This window comes from Anabrus simplex, chromosome 3 (assembly GCF_040414725.1).
Source record: "Anabrus simplex isolate iqAnaSimp1 chromosome 3, ASM4041472v1, whole genome shotgun sequence".
Classification (NCBI taxonomy): Eukaryota; Metazoa; Arthropoda; class Insecta; order Orthoptera; family Tettigoniidae; genus Anabrus; species Anabrus simplex.
The window spans coordinates 261,441,782-261,461,449 of record NC_090267.1 but is presented as its reverse complement, the minus strand read 5'-3'; the positions used below and the strand labels follow the sequence as shown (position 1 = coordinate 261,461,449).

The 19,668-nt window shown below is 38.0% G+C and overlaps 1 protein-coding gene across 1 annotated transcript in view; it reads left to right on the top strand.

Moving 5' to 3' along the window:
* The window catches only part of Cyfip (Cytoplasmic FMR1-interacting protein Sra-1), a 314,228-nt gene that overhangs the window by 230,881 nt on the left and 63,679 nt on the right, over positions 1–19,668 (top strand). Inside the window, exons 16-17 of the mRNA XM_067142996.2 lie at positions 1,642–1,841; positions 18,982–19,115. Coding sequence (XP_066999097.1) covers positions 1,642–1,841; positions 18,982–19,115 — 334 coding nt within the window. The remainder of the gene's footprint in view (positions 1–1,641; positions 1,842–18,981; positions 19,116–19,668) is intronic.

Here is a 19,668-nt window from a genome sequence, read left to right as displayed (position 1 = left end):
TCAGGTAGAAAATTGAATGTTGAACATTGGTGCAGAGGGTGTCTGTCTTGCTTAAGGTCCAATATTTCTGATACAGAAATTGAATGTAGGCAAAACCATGAGACTTCTTATAATATAATGGGTTCTTCCTATGATATGAGGAGAATTCCCAATCCAGGTTGGAACCAATAGAACCTGATGATGAAAAATTAGAATTAACACAAAAAATTTAAGAAAGGAATGGCACAAAAATAAACAAAAGGAAAAAGAATGAGTACTCACATTGCACGCAATGTGAACGACTTGACCGGTAGTGTGCAACTAGAGTAATGGGAATGGCAAAGAATAGGAGGGGAGGAAAGCTGGTGAAGGGAGGAGCAACCCGGTGGAGCGGGTGGTGAGCGAAGGGAGGAGCGAGGAGTTGGGAAGTGGCTTAAGGCACCCGAAGGGTGGGGGAATGATGGTGATTATATCAACGGAGGACCTGTAATTAACTTAAAGAAATTTGATCCGCTAAATTGTTTTTCCTGAAATGGGTAATGAATAAATCAAATAAAATATTGGACTTTGTTAAAGTTATAGTTAACATTAAAATACTGATCCAGATGTGTATAAAAATTTTCGATTATATTAAGCATAGGGCCCTTGTTAGCTATTACGAGAATGTCCATGTCTTGTTCAATATTCGTGAATTTATGATTGTAATCGACCATGTGAATAGCCGAAAATTTATTATATTTGACTGCATTGATGTGTTCAGAATATCTTATATTAAAACTTCTTCCGGTTTGCCCTACATAAGAAATATTAGTGCACGAGTTACATTTGGGCCTGTAAATACCTGATTTTGCGTACCTGTTGACCTTGTTGATATATGACGTGTTACGTAGAATGTGTGTACTGTTATTATTGGTTTTGAATTCTATTTTTACACCTTTTCTCTTGAAAATATTAGTGATCTTATGAACTTCGTTATTAAAAGTGAAAGTGGAAAAGGATTCGTATTTAGGTAGTTCTATCTTAAGTGTTGTTTTAGGACGAAATTTATGTTTATTGATTATACTTTCTATGAAGTGGCTACTGAAGCCGTTGAATTTCGCTATACTGCGAATGGTATTCAATTCAATGGAAAGATCTTTCTTGGCCATGGGTATGTTGAATGCTCGGTGAACTAGGCTATATATGTTGTTGCTCTTTTGTGAGGTTGGGGGTGAGTTGAATCTTGACGAATAGTAACTGCGGATTGGGTGGGTTTTCTATAAATTTTATAGGTTAAAGAATCTGGATGCCTTAAGATGGTTAGATCTAGAAAGTTGATCTTTTGATCTGTATCTGATTCCAAAGTGAATTTGATATGGGAGTTGATGCTATTTAGCCCTTGAAGGGTGGTGGGAGCATCAGTTGATTTTTCATTTATAATTGCTAGAACATCATCAACATACCTGGTCCAGAAGAGGGTATTATCAAATTTGTTGTTAATTTTGGTGTGCTCAAGGATATCGAGGTAAATTTTTGCAAGAATACCTGAAGCCAGTGAACCCATTTCCAGACCGTTCTGTTTGTAAATGATACCATTGAACGTAAAAAGTTGTTCTTTACGACCAATTTATAGTTATAATTAATATAATAATTAATAGTTAATTGATTTCTTTTTGCTTGCAGGAGCTAGACGGCCTTCTCCAAGTGAATCGTCTTTGCCACAAACTACTCTCCAAGTTTCTTGCCTTAGACGAGTATGATGCAATGTTCCGAGAAGCAAACCATAACGTTCTAGCTCCGTACGGTCGTATCACTCTCCACGTATTCTGGGAACTGAACTATGACTTCCTGCCCAACTATTGCTACAATGCTGCTACCAACAGGTAATATTATGTATTGTGACTTTTAAAATGAGTTAACGATTCCTGGTCTCATGCATATATCTGCAAATAAAGATACAGCGATAATTCAAAATCAGTTAATTCAAAATCCCACCTAATTCGAAGAAGCTCTTGTTCCTGGAAACATGAGATACAGTTTTGCATGTTATTTAAATTGTTTAATTCAAAATACGGATAATTCGTAATTCGAAGTACAATGTTGGCCCCATTACCAAAATTCAGACTTTTAATTCGAAACTGCCTTTACATTTTAAAACAATAGTATGTTACAGAGTAATTTCAACTCGAAATTTATCCGCATCATAATAGAACGCGTGTTCCGGAACGTGGAGGGGTAGCTTTCCGCACTACACTCCCTTCGGTGGGTCTACAGTGCGCTTCATGATTGCTAAGTTGAATGAAATCGGAATTCTTTTGTATTCAACCTTTTAAGGAACGCCGTAATATCACACAACAGGCAGTGTGCGGAAAAACAGAATCCAAGAACACTGGCAATGCCGACAGTTGACGAAAAAACGTGGCTCATATAATAAATTCTTAGGCACAGAACAATATTGTCATTGCCAACGAAACTGCATTGCTTTATTTTAATGCGAGCCCGAACGGTCTTATGGTTTTAAAGGAGAAAATGCCAGCCGGGCCAGGGGATAGGGGTCATTGTAATGCGTTGCAATGCACATGGAAGCGAGAATATCCCCTCATCATAGGAAAGTTCGATAATATATTCGGTTTTCTAAGGATTTTTCAATGATACAAACCACTATCTGATCTGTAGTGAACTAAGTATTTCTAGGCCTAGGATAGAGAAAGTGAAATCTGTCTGCAGCATCTAAAAATGCAAACAGTACAGAAATCCAAAAAATAATGCATTTGCACAGGGGAGCCAGCATAATTTATCCTCGTCTTTGAATTGTGTGATTTTTTTTTATTTCTTTCGTTGTGTGATGTTTGTCAGTGATTTATCCAAGTGCATTATTTGAACATTGTAAATGTACCTTGTTGGATACATTATGGAAATAGTTTTTTCCATGGCATTTGAAAGGTTTAAACTGTGAATCGAGGCGATTGCATGTATTAATGGGTCTTAGAATACTTTATGACGCTACAAGTGTTTACATTTATGAAGTATGAGAGAAGTGCCATGGTGGGAAATCGTACAAGGATAGAGTCATAGGAAAGTTCGATTTTAAGGGCATCGGGTACTTTCTGTGTAAATACAAGGCATCTAGAATGCGTACAGTATAGTAATCCAATGAATAAAGCACTTGCACATGGGAGCCAGCATAGATTTCTCCTCGTCTTTGAATCATGCTTTTTTTTCTTTCTTTCTTTGTGTGAGGTTATGTTTGCCAGTGAGATATCCAAGTGCATTATTTGAATACTGTAAATGCACCTTCTTGGATACATTTTGGAAATAGTTCCTTTTTCATGACATTTGAAAGTTATAAACTGTGAATCAAGGTTAACTGCATGCAGTAACGGGCCTTAGAATATTTTGTAACACGGCAAGGGTTGGTACTTCTGAATTGCAAATTGGCAGTTAATTCGAAATCATGTAATTCGAAGTCCAATTTTTTAATCCCAACGACTTTGAATTAACAAGGTTTTACTGTAGTATGTTGTAATGAGTGCGCTGAAGTTATTGCTACAGTAAAACCTGCCTAAACCAGACTTCCTATGTACTGGAAACCTGTTTTTTAAAAAATGAAAATAATAAAAATTAAGTTTCAGAAAAAAGGTCTGCCCTATGTTAAATAATACTTTTAAACGGGAAACTACCTATTATGGAAATGGAAACATTTTTGGGTACGATTTGTGCTAATAATTTGATGAAACGGAACAATTTAAACATAACTACTACTAAATTGTATCGAATCATTTTCAATTTTCTAATGATGGTAGCAAGCAATCATTATTTTTGAGACTATCAAGGGAAGTAATTAAGGTATTAGAAGGGCAAAGGACAGGATGAAGATTGCTAAAATGAAATCATATTGGCTCAAGTCAATTTCTAGTGCCAGTATTATATTATGAATTGTATGCCAGTATTATAAAGGATACATTATCATTGTAAAAAGAATACATTAGCGTAACTGCTGCTGCTCATTTTTACATTTCTAGAAACATCTGTACATCTATAAAATTCTTTACATTGGAACCTTGATTCTTTGTTTTTTAGAGAGACTCTGGAGAAAAAATGTACAGTACGGGAAAATGGGAAATCCAGGAATGAATTTAAACTATATACAGTTTGACTGGACATCGTAAGGATGAAATATGTATAATCAGTGCTTTTTTTCTTTTTTAAAAAATTTTAAGGGGTACTCTCAGTTGTAGTCAACAAAATATCATGATCTTACAATTTTTGGCAGTTCTGCTCAGTCTGGTTATTACTTGTCAGGCTGACATGTTTATAGAAAATTGATTACACTATTTCATTTGTGGTCAACATGTCAAGGTGGTAACTGCCAGTATTACTAATCATTTTAAAATGAAGTGAACGCATAAATATAAGCAAATGCCGAGTCAGTTCCTATTCATAGGCCTCAGTTGATTCCTTCCTTCCATTAAGGGCTATTAATTTCATTCTGGTTGGTCTGTATTGAACTGAGATTACATGTGATTTACTCGGGTAAAATTTTTCAACCTATTCAATACAGTAAGCTTTTTGCAACGCAGTTATTACATTACATTATAAAGTTCGGTACTATTTTCGACCCGACTCGGTGTCATCATCTGCCGTAAATATTCAGTTACACAATTTAGTCAAAATATCCTAACACAATACATTTTAGTTAAAATAAGCAATATTACATTATCCAGCTTAAAAGTTAATGGTGCCCCACTGTTGGCAGCCCTGAAGATGGTTTTCCGTGGTTTCCCATTTTCACACCAGGCAAATGCCGGGGCTGTACCTTAATTACGGCCACGGCCGCTTCCCTCCCACTCCTAGCCCTTTCCTATCCCATCGTCGCCATAAGACCTATCTGTGTCGGTGCAACGTAAAGAAAAAAAAAAGTTAATGGTGAAGAAATACAAAGATAATAAGACAAATATAAACTAATATGCCGTTGTAAAATGGCTACATCTGGAACCAAGTGTTATGGCTCTAACGGTATATCTCTCATGTGAGTTCTAAAAGTATCGTTTTCTCATAGCACTGAATAAAATAACCGCAATTGTGATGAAAGTTCATAAAATATGTGCTTCAAAATATGCTTTATAAATATATTACTAAATACTAATAGTCTAAAAGTGAGTCTTTCTGGTAGATTCTATTGATATTGGCTTATGTTTTGGCGCTGTTGAATGATACACTATTTCAAATGTTGGCATATATGTAAATGACATTAGAGTAACATTTGACACTTTGGTACTGAGTTTACCATTAGAGTTCTAATAGTAAAATGGCCTTGAAGTGAGGAGAATAATTCATGCACTTAATGTAAACGGATAAAATCATATCATTGAATAAACTTCCAGTTGAATTCTGAGAAACTGAATGCAAGCACTGCGCGTGGTGGTTGAATAATTGTTTTGTGAGAAGATTGAAGTCTCAGTTCATTGGAGAGTTAGTGGACCTTGTGCTGCAGTTTGTGAAGCGTGGCTGGTAGTGTTCAGTTATACACTACCAATGTTTAATCATGTTCCTGATCATTTAATCAAAAAGTCTTTAGTTAATGATGTGGCTGAGTATGTTGTTAGGCAGTCCTCAAAATTTATCAACTGTATATCCTATGTCTGTTCTCCCTGTCAGAAAAGTGAAAGCCATTTTTCATTTCTTACAGAAATAAAAGATTACGGATCTGGCAGTGACATGAGGTTTCTAACACAACCATTCAAAAGTGTGTGTGACATTCTTTTCCAGACTGAAAGAAAATTTAATGCTCTAGGTCGATGTAGGGCGATAGTTTTTAGGAGTGTCTTGACTCGATCGAGACAATTTCAGTTTTGGCATCAGAAGGTGCCTCTTGTATTGAACACACTTTTGACATTATTCCTAAACTGGTTACCACTATTTAAAGCACTGATTCCTCACCAGAGTTAGAGAAATCCGCAGAGATCTTCAAGATCAGAAATCTGCCAAGTCTACTTGTAAACTATCAAAAGTGGCCTCAAAATAGTTTTGATGAGCAATTTACTTTGTTACTTCATTTGAGAAAGCTTTCTGTGTCATTTGCAATCTGGTGTATGTTTTGTGTGTTCAAAGGGACAATGTCAGTTTTATTTTATTTTTTCTCCAATTATTTAACACACAATATCACTTATGCTTTTTGTTGTGTTTCATTTTATCTCAAAGTTTCTCGTATTAAAGTCAAAAGATATTTCTACTTGGGGACTGAGATTATTAATTACAACTCTCTGACAGTTTTGTTCATAAGTCTAAACAATGGGGTGTTGTACGGTAGAGCCTCGCTTATCCGACCTTCGCTTATCCGACATTCCGTGTTATCTGACAATTTGAACTTCTGGTTGAGAAAAAATTCTGGGACACCCGGTGTGGAGACAAGCACTGGCCTGACTGCTGATGGTAGGACCGGTTTTTTTTTTTTTTTTCTCAAGGACAGGTGCAGCATATCTTCAATCATTGTTCAGTGCAGTATTGGTTGGGTGCGGATGTTATAGTTTTCATATCCTCTGTAAGTATGGCGAGTAAACGGAATAAAGTGATTGTTTCTATGGAAGAGAAGTTGAGTGCGTTAAAGAGATTGGACAAAGGGGAAACTCTTCGAAAAGTGGCTTCAGATTATGGTGTTGACTGTGCTACAATGAAAAAAAATGTGAATATGAAAAAGTAAGTGAAGCACTATTTCTTTGGTTCACTCAGAACTGGAAAAACGGTCTGCCAATATCTGGACCCATTCTGCAAGAAAAGGTGGTGTATTTCCAGAAGGAGCTTAATGAAGGGGACCCTAATTTTACTGCCAGTGCTGGGTGGCTTGTTCGGTGGAAAAACGGTACAGCATTAGGCAGCTTAATATCTGTGGAGAAAAACGGTACGGCATTAGGCAGCTTAATATCTGTGGAGAAAAACTGCCAGCTAAATCCAATGAGGTTGTGACATTTAAAAAGGAATTTCAAGAAATAATTCTTGCTGAAGGATTAACTGGTGATCAGATTTTTAATTGTGATGAGACTGGGCTAAATTTCAAGGTGCTGCCATCAAAAACTCTCACAGCCCAAGCCGAGACGTCTACACCTGGTTACAAGCATGGTAAGGAAAGAGTTACTGTTCTTGCCTGTAGTAATGTTACTGGGAACTTAAAAAGCAAAATTGCTTATGATCGGTAAAGCAATGGAAGCCTAGGGCATTTAAAAACATTTCTGTTAATGCTCTTCCAGTCCATTACACGAATCAGAAGGCTACCTGGATGTCTGCTGACATTTTTAAAGACTGTTTTTTTTACACATTTTGTTCCATATGTACAAACATTTCTAGCTTCAAGCAATCTCCTTGTGTGTAGACATTTATTCAGAGAGAATAAACACTTCCCCCATAAGGAGGTTACCCATGAGGACAAGGTATACTATATACATTTATGACTATAGAAGTGATTCATCAGTATGGTTAAGGAACTTTTCAAGGCTTCGAGGACCACAGTTTTTGTTAACAACTCTGGTAGATTGAAACTTGAGCAGAATTCTTCGAAGAACTTTGGAATTGTTCCTCTTGCACTGATCATGAGGCCTATAACCTTGATGTTATCCAGTCTGTATTCATGTCGGTATATGGGGATAGTAGGTTCGTAAATGGTTTTCTCTTCCTTGTGTACTCCGGTGGGCTGATTAGCTTGCAATTCAAATCGAAATGTAGGATCAATAATATATCCATTCTTGTTATTTTCGAAGGCTATCAAATCAATCCTACGTCTCCGACAATCCGTGGATCTCTTCGTGCACCGTGTAACTAGCATCTTGCAAGAACAGTATCCCAGGACACCGAGCTAGTTGGCCATATGGTTAGGGCCGCGCAACTTTGAGCTTGCATCCGGGAAATAGTGGGTTCGAACCCCACTGTCGGCAGCCCTGAGGATGATTTTCCGTGGTTTCCCATTTTCACACCACGCAAATGCTGGGGCTGTACCTTAATTAAGGCCACGGCCGCTTCCTTCCCATTCCTATGCCTTTCCTGCCCCATCGTCACCATAAGACCTATCTATGTTGGTGCGACATAAAGCAAATAGCAAAAACAAAAAAAACAAAAAACAGGACATGAGAAAGGGTTTCTATCTCGTTGTGGCAATGCCAACAACGGTTACTGTCCTGGGACCTGCCAGGCATGGCTCGAACGGCTGGGACATTAGCGGTCATCTTTAGAGCATCACGCCAGTCACTGCAAGACAGGTCATCCTGGTGTATTATCCACCTGTTTGCTGAGAGGTTTTTTTAAAAATAATATAACACCTTTACCCTTTTGAGGAGGCTAACACCATTTTTTGAATTCCTGATCTCTCAGCAATTGTCTTATTTCCTTGGAATCCAAAAGACCATTTTTGGAATTGAATAAGCTGACACAGAGAGAAATTTGCATATTTTGTAGGCATTTGTTACTCTCCTCAGAGAGATGCCTACAGCCCCAGCATTTGCCTGGTGTGAAAATGGGAAACCACGGAAAATCATCCTCTGGGCTGCCGACAGTGGGGTTCGAATCCACTATTTCCCGGATGCTATAGAGACAACGCTCCATCACATCCAAATGAAGAGCAACTTAGAAGTGGTGACATCATAGTCATATTCCTCCCTCCTAACATGACGTCATTATGCCAGGCAATGGACCAAGGAGTGCTGGAAACATTGAAGAGGAAATATCGGCGGAAACTCCCTTCATCCCTGATAGAGGAAATGGACAATGGCAACGACATGATAGAAAAGTTAAAACGAATCAACGTAAAAGATGTGGCATACTGGTTAGAGCAATCTTGGGAAGAAGTTAGAACAACAACATTAAAAAAAGTCTTTGAACATATTGTTGAGTGAGGTTGAACATCGAGAGGAGGTGGTACAAGAAGACGTGGAAAACATTGTTCCCTTACTGAATTGCATTCCTGGCTGTGAGGACGCTACGACTCAAGATGTAAGTGGTGTGAACAAGATCAGCTGTTTGAACTAACTGACACTGATATTATTGTTTTTGTGAATGCTAATGAAAATGAGGATGATGATGATGATGATGATGAAGAAGAAAGAGGCATTGCAGAACAAAAGGAGAAAACTATGACTCACAGTGAAGGATTAAGTGCATTGGAAATGTCATTAACCTATGTTGAGTAACAGCCGGAAGCAAGTGTAACGGAGGTGTTCATTTTTCGTCGATGGCGGGATCTCGCAGCAAGAAAACGTGAATTAGCAGGCAAGCAGTCATTGTTGACAATTTTCTTTTTGTAAGACATTTGGAATGTTTTCATTCAGTATTGCATGTACTATACAATTGAATTGATAATTCAATAAATAGTGTACCTTAAAACATGCCATTGTTTTAGTAATACAGTATAACCTTCCTATTTGTTTTCGTTCATTTTCAAAGTTATCCTGTATTATCTGACATTTTTGATGATCCGACGTACTCCAGGACCCGTTTAGGTCAGATTATCGAGACTCTACTGTGTTTGAGTATCAGCATAACCTCTATTAACACATTAATTCACTACCAGTTACTACATGAGTGATTTAAATGCCCAGCCCAGCCATTTATTTGCTGACCTGTTTAAAATTCATTTCAAACTCATGCTGTACATAATTGAATACTATTTGATCACTGCTCTTTAGGTACTGAATTTTAAGATATGAAATTTGGTACATACCTTCACGAAATTCTCTAGTAGAGCTTGAGTGTATGATATCTGGTAACACATATCCCAGGATGCAGAGGAACACCGCATCTTCCGCTGTACCACCTGGTTTCACCGACTGTCTTCTTCTTGAAACACAGTATGCATCTTCTTGTGGGAGAACTGTGTCTCATGATGGGAGGAAAATTTATGAGAATATGTTCCCTAAACTGCAAGACAAGATAGAGACCAGTAAGCTGAAATGGCTGGTCACATGATAAGAATGAAAAAAGATTGAGTTTCAAAGTTGGTATTTACAGAAAAAATAATAGGAAGAAGACTAAGGGAAGTCCCAGAAAGAGGTGGATGGTTACAGTGAAGGAGAGTATAGAGAAGAGTTAGAAGAAATATTTGAGGAAGAAAGGGAGTGGTGGTGAGAGAAAGAAAGAGAGAGAGACAGACAGACAACTGTGGATGTACTTGATTCACAGCCTGACCCAGAAGACTGGAAATGTGAAATGAAGATGATGTTCCCCTCTGTTATCAAGATGGAAAGGCAGATTGTTAGCAGGTGCCCTGCCGGGAAGCGAACCCGGGACCCCTGTGACCAAAGGCCAGCATGCTGATCATTTAGCCATGGAGCCAGACAGCTACAGTGGTATGGGCATATGATGAGAATGGGAGAAGAGAGTGTGCCAAAAGAAGCTTTTTCAGAGAAGTTGACAGGAAAGAGACCAGGAGGAAGACCCCGAAAGAGGTGGACAGATTCAGTGTGGGAGGGCATAGAGAAGAGGGGAGGAAAACCAGAAGATGTGCTTTAAAAAGGAGAAGAATGGTGGAGGGACTGGCAGCGATGGAGGTCCGTGATTCACAACCCAACCCGGGAAGCTGGAAATGGGAAATGATGATGATGATGATGATGATGATGATTCCAAGATATCTGCTATATCTTGCTGGAATCCTACAAGTTGAGCTTCAGTGGAATAATTTTTCCTAAACCCGAACTGCCTTCTGTCGAACCAGTTATTAATTTTGCAAACATGTCTAATATAATCAGAAAGAATGCCTTCCCAAAGCTTACATATAACGCCTATAATTTTCAGATAATTTGTCAGCTTTATGTGTATCACCCTTTCCTTTATACACAGGGGCTACTATAGCAACTCTCCATTCATTTGGTATAGTTCCTTCATGCAAACACTAATCAGATAAGTACTTGAGATATGGTACTGTATCCCAACACGTTGTCTTTAGAAATCTTATCAATTCCAGCTGATTTTCTAGTTTTCAACTTTTGTATTGTATTGTAAATGTCATTGTTATCATAGCTAAATTTTAATACTTCTTTAGCCTTAGTCACCTTCTCTTGTAACCAACAATCTGTACATACTGCTGACTGAATACTTCTGCCTTTTGAAGATCCTCACATACACACTCCTGTTTTTCATTAATGATTCCAGGAATGTCCTTCTTGGAACCTGTTTCTGCCTTAAAATACCTATACATACCCTTCCATTTTTCACTAAAATTTGTATTACTGCCAATTATGCTTGCCATCATGTTATCCTTAGCCGACTTCTTTGCTAGATTCAATTTCCTAGTAAGTTTGTTCAATTTCTCCTTACTTCCACAGCCATTTCTAACACTATTTCTTTCCAACCTGCATCTCCTTCTTAGTCTCTTTCTCTATTATAAGAAGTTGGGTCTTTACCATTCCTTACCACATTTAAGGTACAAACCTATTTTCACATTCCTCAACAGTTGCTTTGAACCCATCCCATAATCTGTTTACATTTTTATTTACCATTTTCCACCAATTTATTTATTTTATTCATTTTATTTATTGGTTTGTTTTATATGGCGGGACTCAGGCTATGAAGCCTGCTATTCTGTCCGACCATACATACACGTACATGAAGAGTTAAATATACACTAAATAGATTATCTACAATTTAATATCTTAAGGTATCAATTAAATGTTTTAATTAGCATAATAACTTAGCTATGATCTATTCCTACTATGTTATAAATAATTATTATTATTTATTAACCAGCTTTGACAGAGTTCCTTAAAGTGGACATGGTTTGACACACTCCTGATTTCAGCAGGTAGGGAATTCCAAATTCTGTTGGCGGCGACTACAAATGATCTACTGTAGCCAGTTGAGTGGTGAATGGGAATGCTTAGTACTGAAGTGGATGATGATCTGGTAGAAATACTAAAAGGTGATGCTAGATAATGGAATTATGTGGCAAGGTATTCAGGAGTGTTAAAGTTCAGTATACGATGTCACAATGAAACAGTGTGTACATTTCGTCGCTCTCTTAAGCATAGCCATGAAAGTCTATCAAATGCGGGAGAAATATGGTAAACCTTGGTATATCTGAAATAAATCGAACACATGTGTTGTGTGCCTTTTGGAGCTTGATGGAAAGTGAGGTGTTCAGGTTATTGTATACTACATCACATTAGTCTAATATTGACATTACCATACTTTGGATAAGCAGTTTTCTTACATTTTGGGGGACTAAATCTCTGAGTTTCTTAAGGGAATGTAAGGAATAAAACACTCGCTGACGTATACCTATTACATGATCATTCCAACTAAGGTTTTTATCCAAACCGAACCAAACCCCATGGCACTACAGCCCTTGAAGGGCCTTGGCCTACCAAGCGACCGCTGCTCAGCTCGAAGGCCTGCAGGTTACGAAGTGTCGTGTGGTTAGCACGACGAATCCTCTCGGCCATTATTCTTGGCTTTCTAGACCGGGGCCACTATCTCACTGTCAGATAGCTCTTCAATTCTAATCATGTAGGTTGAGTGGACATCGAACCAGCCCTCAGGTCCAGGTAAAAATCCCTGACCTGGCCGGGAATCAAACCCGGGGCCTCCAGGTGAGAGGCAGGCACGCTACCCCTACACCATGGGACCGGCGCTTTTATCCATTATCATCCCTAAATTTTTAACTGTGTCTTTGAATTTTAACTGAGTGCCTCGTGGTGTTACTGAGTGGGTATGCATGTCTGTGAGGCGTGCGTGGGTTTTTTTGGTAGTTAAAAGAATACACTGTGATTTTTGGGCATTGATTTTTAGCGCATGGTCATCGGTTCACTTACATATTCTTTCTAGGTCGTCATTCATATTATTTATTGCAGTCAGTAAGTCACGAGAATGTGCATGTATATGTATTTGTAAGTCGTCTGTGTACACATTATATTGACAATGTTTAATTACTTGTGTTAGTCCTGAAATGAAGATCGAAAATAGGAGTAGTGCTAGCACTGACTCCTGTTGTATTTCAATCTCTACAGATTGCGATGAAGAGAAATTTTCACCTGCTGATACACACTGCCGGCGATCAGAGAGATAGGAATACATTCAGGATAGTGTGCTTTGTGAAAAATTAAGAGCACGTAATTTTGCCATTAGTATGTCCGTGTCAACGCAGTCGAAGGCCTTACTAAGGTCTAGAAGAGTTAAAACAGTAACTTCTCCCTTATCCGTAGCTACTCCTATGTTGTTTGTAACTTTAAGGGCCTGTACTTCGACAGCCAGATAAAAGTGCGGTTTTAATTTATGTTGCAGTTTGCACATTTATTTGGAAGTTTGGTTGGAAACGCGTACTACGACTTTCATTTATGTGCAATCTGGGATAATATTTTTGAGGTTAGCTATGCCGAAGTTGTAGAGGCAGTTAACGCTCGTATCTGGGACTTCACTCCTGTCGGGGACGCTACTGTAAGTATCAAGATGGCTGCACATCAAGATGAATCTACATCTGCATGATGCTGTACGAAATTAAGTTGTTACAATGTAATCTATGTATATATTTATAAAGTATGTCATGCTTTCTGTCACAGAATTCTTAAAAATTTCCCAAGCTAGCAAGTAGTTACTATTGACTATATGAGTTGCACACAAGCAAGTCAACAGTAAGTTTCATGGGTAGCTGTGGTCATTAGGGCAACATTGTCTGCTGCTATGCAGTTTTTTGTGGGTTCGAGTCCCAATGGTCTAACACTTTTTTACCTTCTAAATGTTAGTCGGTAGGGTACTAGAGGTGATAGTACACATTTCCTAATAATTAGAATGCATGTCAAAAGCGTGGGTTCTATTCCATATCTATCCGCGAAGCACATATGGAGTAAAGGTAGGCCTCTACGACGTTGTCCATGGCAATTCGTCCGTCGAATGAGGATGTTAAGGAGGTTATATTTCTTTGATTTCATAACAACTTGCTACTAAGTCTGTACACTAAAGTGAGATAAATGCTTGCCAGTTACAATTCTCACATTGCATTGAAAAGAAAGAAACTAACTACTTATTCAATGAGCAAACAAATGGAATTAATAATAAAATTAATGATCCTACGCTGCATCAGTGGCATTAATTACTAATATAAACTTTACTTTCTCCGTATTGTGCATCCTCGTAAATAGTAGGCCTACTAGACAAAAAAGATACATAACCTGAATCTTAACTTTTGCGTCCAGGTTACATTTTCAGTCTTTTTATTTTTTATAACAGTTTCAGTTTCGTTATGCTGTTAATTAATTTTAACATTTCTTCATATGTGTAGATTTCAGTCCTAATTCTGTTTTTGACCTGAACTTCCAGAGTCTGATATTGGATTCTAGTAATACAATTTCAAAAGGAATAGAGCTAAACAAACGAAAACACCAGGGAACACGTATACCACGGCGCTAAATTTCACTATATTTTCAGCAACCTTATTACCAACCCAATAAAAATGTTAATACATCTTCCGCATTACAATACCATCGTTAAAATCCGTTGGTAGTACGCAAGAAAATATTTAACTTCTAGTTTGCAAAACTGCAGCCTACATATCTGGCTGTTTACCTGACAGTCTTAGTACAGGCCCTAAGTAGTGCAGTAGTTGTGCTATGATTGCTTCTAAAACCAGATTGGTATTTGTCAAGAAGTATATTGTTATTTAAATATGCAGTTATTTGTCTGTGAACTATTTTCTCCAAAATTTTGGACAGAAATGGTAAAATGCAAATGGATCGAAAGTCTTTGGGTTCCACGGGAGTTTTTGTCTTTGGGAGTGGGCGAACAATTGCACATTTCCAAAGGGAAGGGAATATGGCTGTTATCAGTGAGGTATTAATGATGTGGGTTAGAGTTGGTAGAATTAAGTCTAGAGTTTTTAACAGTAACTGTGGAACAATCTTGTCACATCCTGTCGCAGTTGTCTTTATTGATCATGCAATTTGTCTCACTTCTTCAGGAGTTACTAGTGACAAATATAACTGTTCTCCTCCATTCAGTTACCTTTTAAAAACTCCCTCGTGCCTGCTTTACCAACTACATGGTACTGCCTTATAGTCCTGCTTTTAAGGCCTTCCTTCCTATCACATTAATTTTTTAACCACAGCAAAAACAGCTTCATGATCACTGATACCATCTATTACTTCGGTTTCTCTATAGAGCTCATCTGGTTTTATCAGCACCACATCCAGGATATTTTTTCCTCCAGTTGGTTCCATCACTTTCTGAATCAGCTATCCTTCCCATATTGCCATTTGTTGGTCATACTTCCTGTCGTTCGCATTACCTTCCCGATTGACATTTGGTAAATTCAGTTCTCCCACTACAATCACATTCTTTTCCATGTCGTTTCCCACATAGCTGATTATCTTATCAAATAATTCTGAATCACCATCAGCGCTACCCTTTCCCGGTCTGTACACTCCAAAGACATCAAGTTACCTATTATCTTTAGATAATAGTATAGTGAGTATGTGAAGTATAGTATAGAATAGTATAAAAGTATAGTATAGTGAGTATGTGAAGCTTTGACATTCTTTGTTAAATTACTATTATTTTTCTGGCTTGGACAATGTTGTTTTATGTACCTTGTGTACAGGTTGCCTACATTTTGAATACATTACAGTGATCTTCATCAAGGTGGTTGTTGTACCTTTTCCTAGTGCAAGGTTATCTGTCTCCCCAAGCAGCTAAAATAAACTAATAGGTGGTCGTTATGCTACACCATATATAGTCTCTCTTCACAACCTCCTACCCCCATCGTAGCTCCCACGAGCCCCAGAGGGATCTTTGAAACATCTGAAACATACCTCTTGCTTGATAATCAGGTGGGTAGTGCTGTTGTGTAACTTCGGATTTTGTCCTGTGTTTTCAGGATCTGGCCTGCATTCTGATAATTTGTGTCTCAGTTTCATACTTGGCTTTGACAGCGTGAAAGTGGTGGAGGTGTGATTGATGCTAGTAATACCATTCCTTATGCAGCCTGTCCCTGTTATGAATGGTATGAAAATATCGCTCAGAGGGTCGGTTGGTGCATGCATTTCAGTGGGCTTGGCAAACTGGTATATAATAGCAGCTTCTGGCTCGGCGAGGAAAGCAACGGGAAACTACCTCACTCCTCATTTCCCTAGTATGCGTCAACGGCAACGCCCAGGCTATCTATGACAGCTGTTGGCGGAGCTGTGGAGGATCAAACTAGCCTTCGGGCTGAATACCCAACATACATACAGGCATCCAAGAATTATTTTGTAACCAAGCGAGTTGGTCGTGCGGTTAGGGTCTGCAGCTGTGAGCTTGCATTTGGGAGATAGTGGGTTCAAATCCCAATGGTGGCAGCCCTAAAGATGGTTTTTGTCTGTATTACATTAAACAAATAGCAAAAAATAGGAAAAATAGAAAAAAAATATTGGAAGCAGGAAAAGAGTGGTGAAGAGACAGGCAATGAAAGAGGTCCTTGATTCAAAACTCAACCCAGGAGAGAACTGGAAATGGGAACTGAAAAGGAAGAAGGATGTAGGTCTCAAAATCATTATTGGAGCTTTCACATGAATGAATCACTAGGTTAGAAAACATTCCACCGAGCTCGATAGTTGCAGTCGCTTAACCCCTCAGCGCCGACCTCTGTACGTGGTGTAGACCCTCTTTTCTTCCGTAGCCGCCGACCTCTATACGTGGTATAGACCCATACATGGTTTCACATTTACGGCTATAGCGCGAAGAGTTTTGGAGTTACTGATATGCAAATTGTTTTGTTTCCAAGAAGACATTTTCGGGTTTATCAGTGTTGCAAGTGATTATTTTCATTTTGTCCGTATTGAAAATCAATTATTAAATGTTGAACATTAATTTATTGAAACCACCTATTCAATACTGGTTAATTCTTTATGACTATAACAATGTCATTACATTAACTTGGAGTATGGTACATGTTTCGCCTGGCATAGCAGGCATCATCAGCCATTAATTCTGTCTCCAAGTCAGAGCTCTGAGTGGTGCTATTTTAGGATTAATCATAGTCAATATTATTTATATAACATTGCAAAGGAGTGATTAAGCCGTCCATGTTTTAAAGTTCTAAAGTGACATTCTACTCATGTACACATTTAATGGAATATATTGACTGCTAACTTTCATAATGTTGGTAATGAGAACGGCTTGCTGCAAGTGGAATTAAATCATCTGTACATTTTTACAACTTATTGGAGATTAACATGTGCTAGAACTATTCTTAAACATTATTTTTTTACAACATTTACATAATGTATATATACAAACTTATGGTACATTTTGGAACTGAACTGGTTGAACTTGTCTTGAAGTTTCAATGGAATGTCTTATTCATATCCTGTCAAATGGAGAAAATGCTGATGCTGGGATGGCATTATAGTCTCTTGAAGTCATAGCATTTAAATATACTTTTTTATATTTGTAGGACATTGAAACATGTTCAGCTTATATGTTTTTTTTTTTTTAGGTCTAGAACAGTATCCAGTATTCGGGAGATAGTGTGTCATTCCTAGCCCTTTCCTGTCCATCGTTGCCGTAAGACCTATCTGTGTCGGTGCGACGTAAAGCAACTTGCAAAAAAAAAAAAAAAAAAAAAAAAAAAAATTCCAATATTCACTGTGTGAGAAATGTCATTATTCCTACTTTCACTCTCATCATCCAAGCCAGTATGATCACTTGGACTAAAGTTTAATTCACTTGCATTAAATTCTAATAGCCCAAATTTTCAGCCAGGAAATGTTGCTGGAATCTACTTATTGATTGTTGCACAGTTACAACATTCTCTGATTTGTAACAAGAGAGAATTTTTATGGAAACTTGATACAATTATATCTTTTTATCACACTGACAATTTGCTGCTCAAGGTTATATTTTCACCAACAGTACTGTTCGCACATTATATCTCTGCCACTGTGTGATAGTTGCATTTCTAAGAAAGTGAAAGATCTAGTTGCTGTCAGTGCTTCTATTCTTTTTTATGAGCCTCACAATGTAGAGGAGTATCCGGTAATCGGGAGATAGTGGGTTCGAGCCCCACTGTCGGCAGCCCTGATGATGGTTTTCCGTGGTTTCCCATTTTCACACCAGGCAAATGCTGGGGCTGTACCTTAATTAAGGCCACAGCCGCTTCCTTCCAATTCCTAGGCCTTTCTTATCCCATCGTTGCAGTAAGACCTATCTGAGTCGGTGCGACGTAAAGCAAATAACAAACGATGTAGAGGTATGTCATATGAACAGGAGATATAATGCAAGGACAGTAATGATATATTGAAATGCTTTTTCTTCTTCTGGTTACAACCTTCTTTACTGAAGGTTCTGGATTGTCATGGAGAAATGTTTCCTGTTTTTGTTTACAGAATTAGAGTTGCCATATTGTGAATCTCAAACCACTTTTTGAGGTTCTGTACCTTGAATAATTAATCTTCCTTGCCCACGTCCACATATCCTTTCTATGATGTCTTTTATGATCAACTGAATCAGGTTGTATTTGTCATTTCGGAAGATTTTGTTTTGCAAGAGTTAAGACTTTACTTGTTTTCTTGGCACAACAGAGTACCTCCTCGTTGGTGACATGATCTATTAATGGGATCCTGAATATTTTGCAATACAACCATATTCCAAAGGTCTGCAGTCGGTTCTTTGATGAAGCCTTTGGAAAGCAACACTGGCAACACACAACATTTCTCATCATGACAATAAGTTTTGAATCGGAAGTCATGGTTGCAAACGAGACATGTTTAATATCAGGCACACTTTTTGCTATGTCGATTCTAGTTTAGATGGAGGATCCCATTCTTCTGTTAGCCAGCATTTTAGGTACTTGAAATGTGACACCCTTTCAGCAGTGTTTTCATCCAGGGTAAAAGTGGTGGTAATTTTCAGAAAACAAATTGTTTCTAGAAATTAACGTATTTATTATTGTGGTACCTTGAAGTAGATCACATTCTTTTCAAATTGAAGCAAGCATTCTCCTCCTGCTCTCTACAATGCTTGCTGTGTTATTTCGGAATCAATTAATAAATACTAAAAGTGTTGTGTAAATATTTTCAGATTTGTAAGGTGTCGTGGCATCCAGTTTGCGCAGCCAGTGCACAGAGATAAGCCAGTACAGATGGGACACCACTATCTGTGGGGCAGTAAGCAGCTCAACTTGGCATACAGCACAATTTATGGCCAGTACTCAGGTGTGTACATGTTGTAATACAAATTTTCCACAGAGAACTTTTTTAAGGGAACCCCAAAGTCAGAAAATGACTAAAATTGTCATTTTTCAATTTTGTCACCAATGCAAAGAATAAACCTTCCTGAATATATGTTCATGTAATCCTCCATTTAAATATGTTTTTGTCAGACATGATATAGGCTTTTGGGCTTATGACGTATAAAGAAAATTAGGTGAACTTCTTTACGTTCCACAGAGAACTTTGCTCTGCTTCATCAGAAGAAAATCTTGACTGTCCACGAGAAGGCTTTTCAAACAATGAGGTTTGAATTTAGGCATATAATGAGTAAATGAGTAAATTTATAATACCAATATAAATGGCCCGTTATTGGACAGTATAAATTTTCCAGCGAACTCATTCCTGGTTCCAGCGTTTCGCCCCTGTGTGCTAAGTTGGGCTCATCAGTTGGTAAATAGCACACCCACCAAGACGCATGGCTAGTGCATACCATGGAGGCCACTGCGTAGACTACTTGGAACCACCGGCATTGCCAATGCACTATGAGACTCTTTGT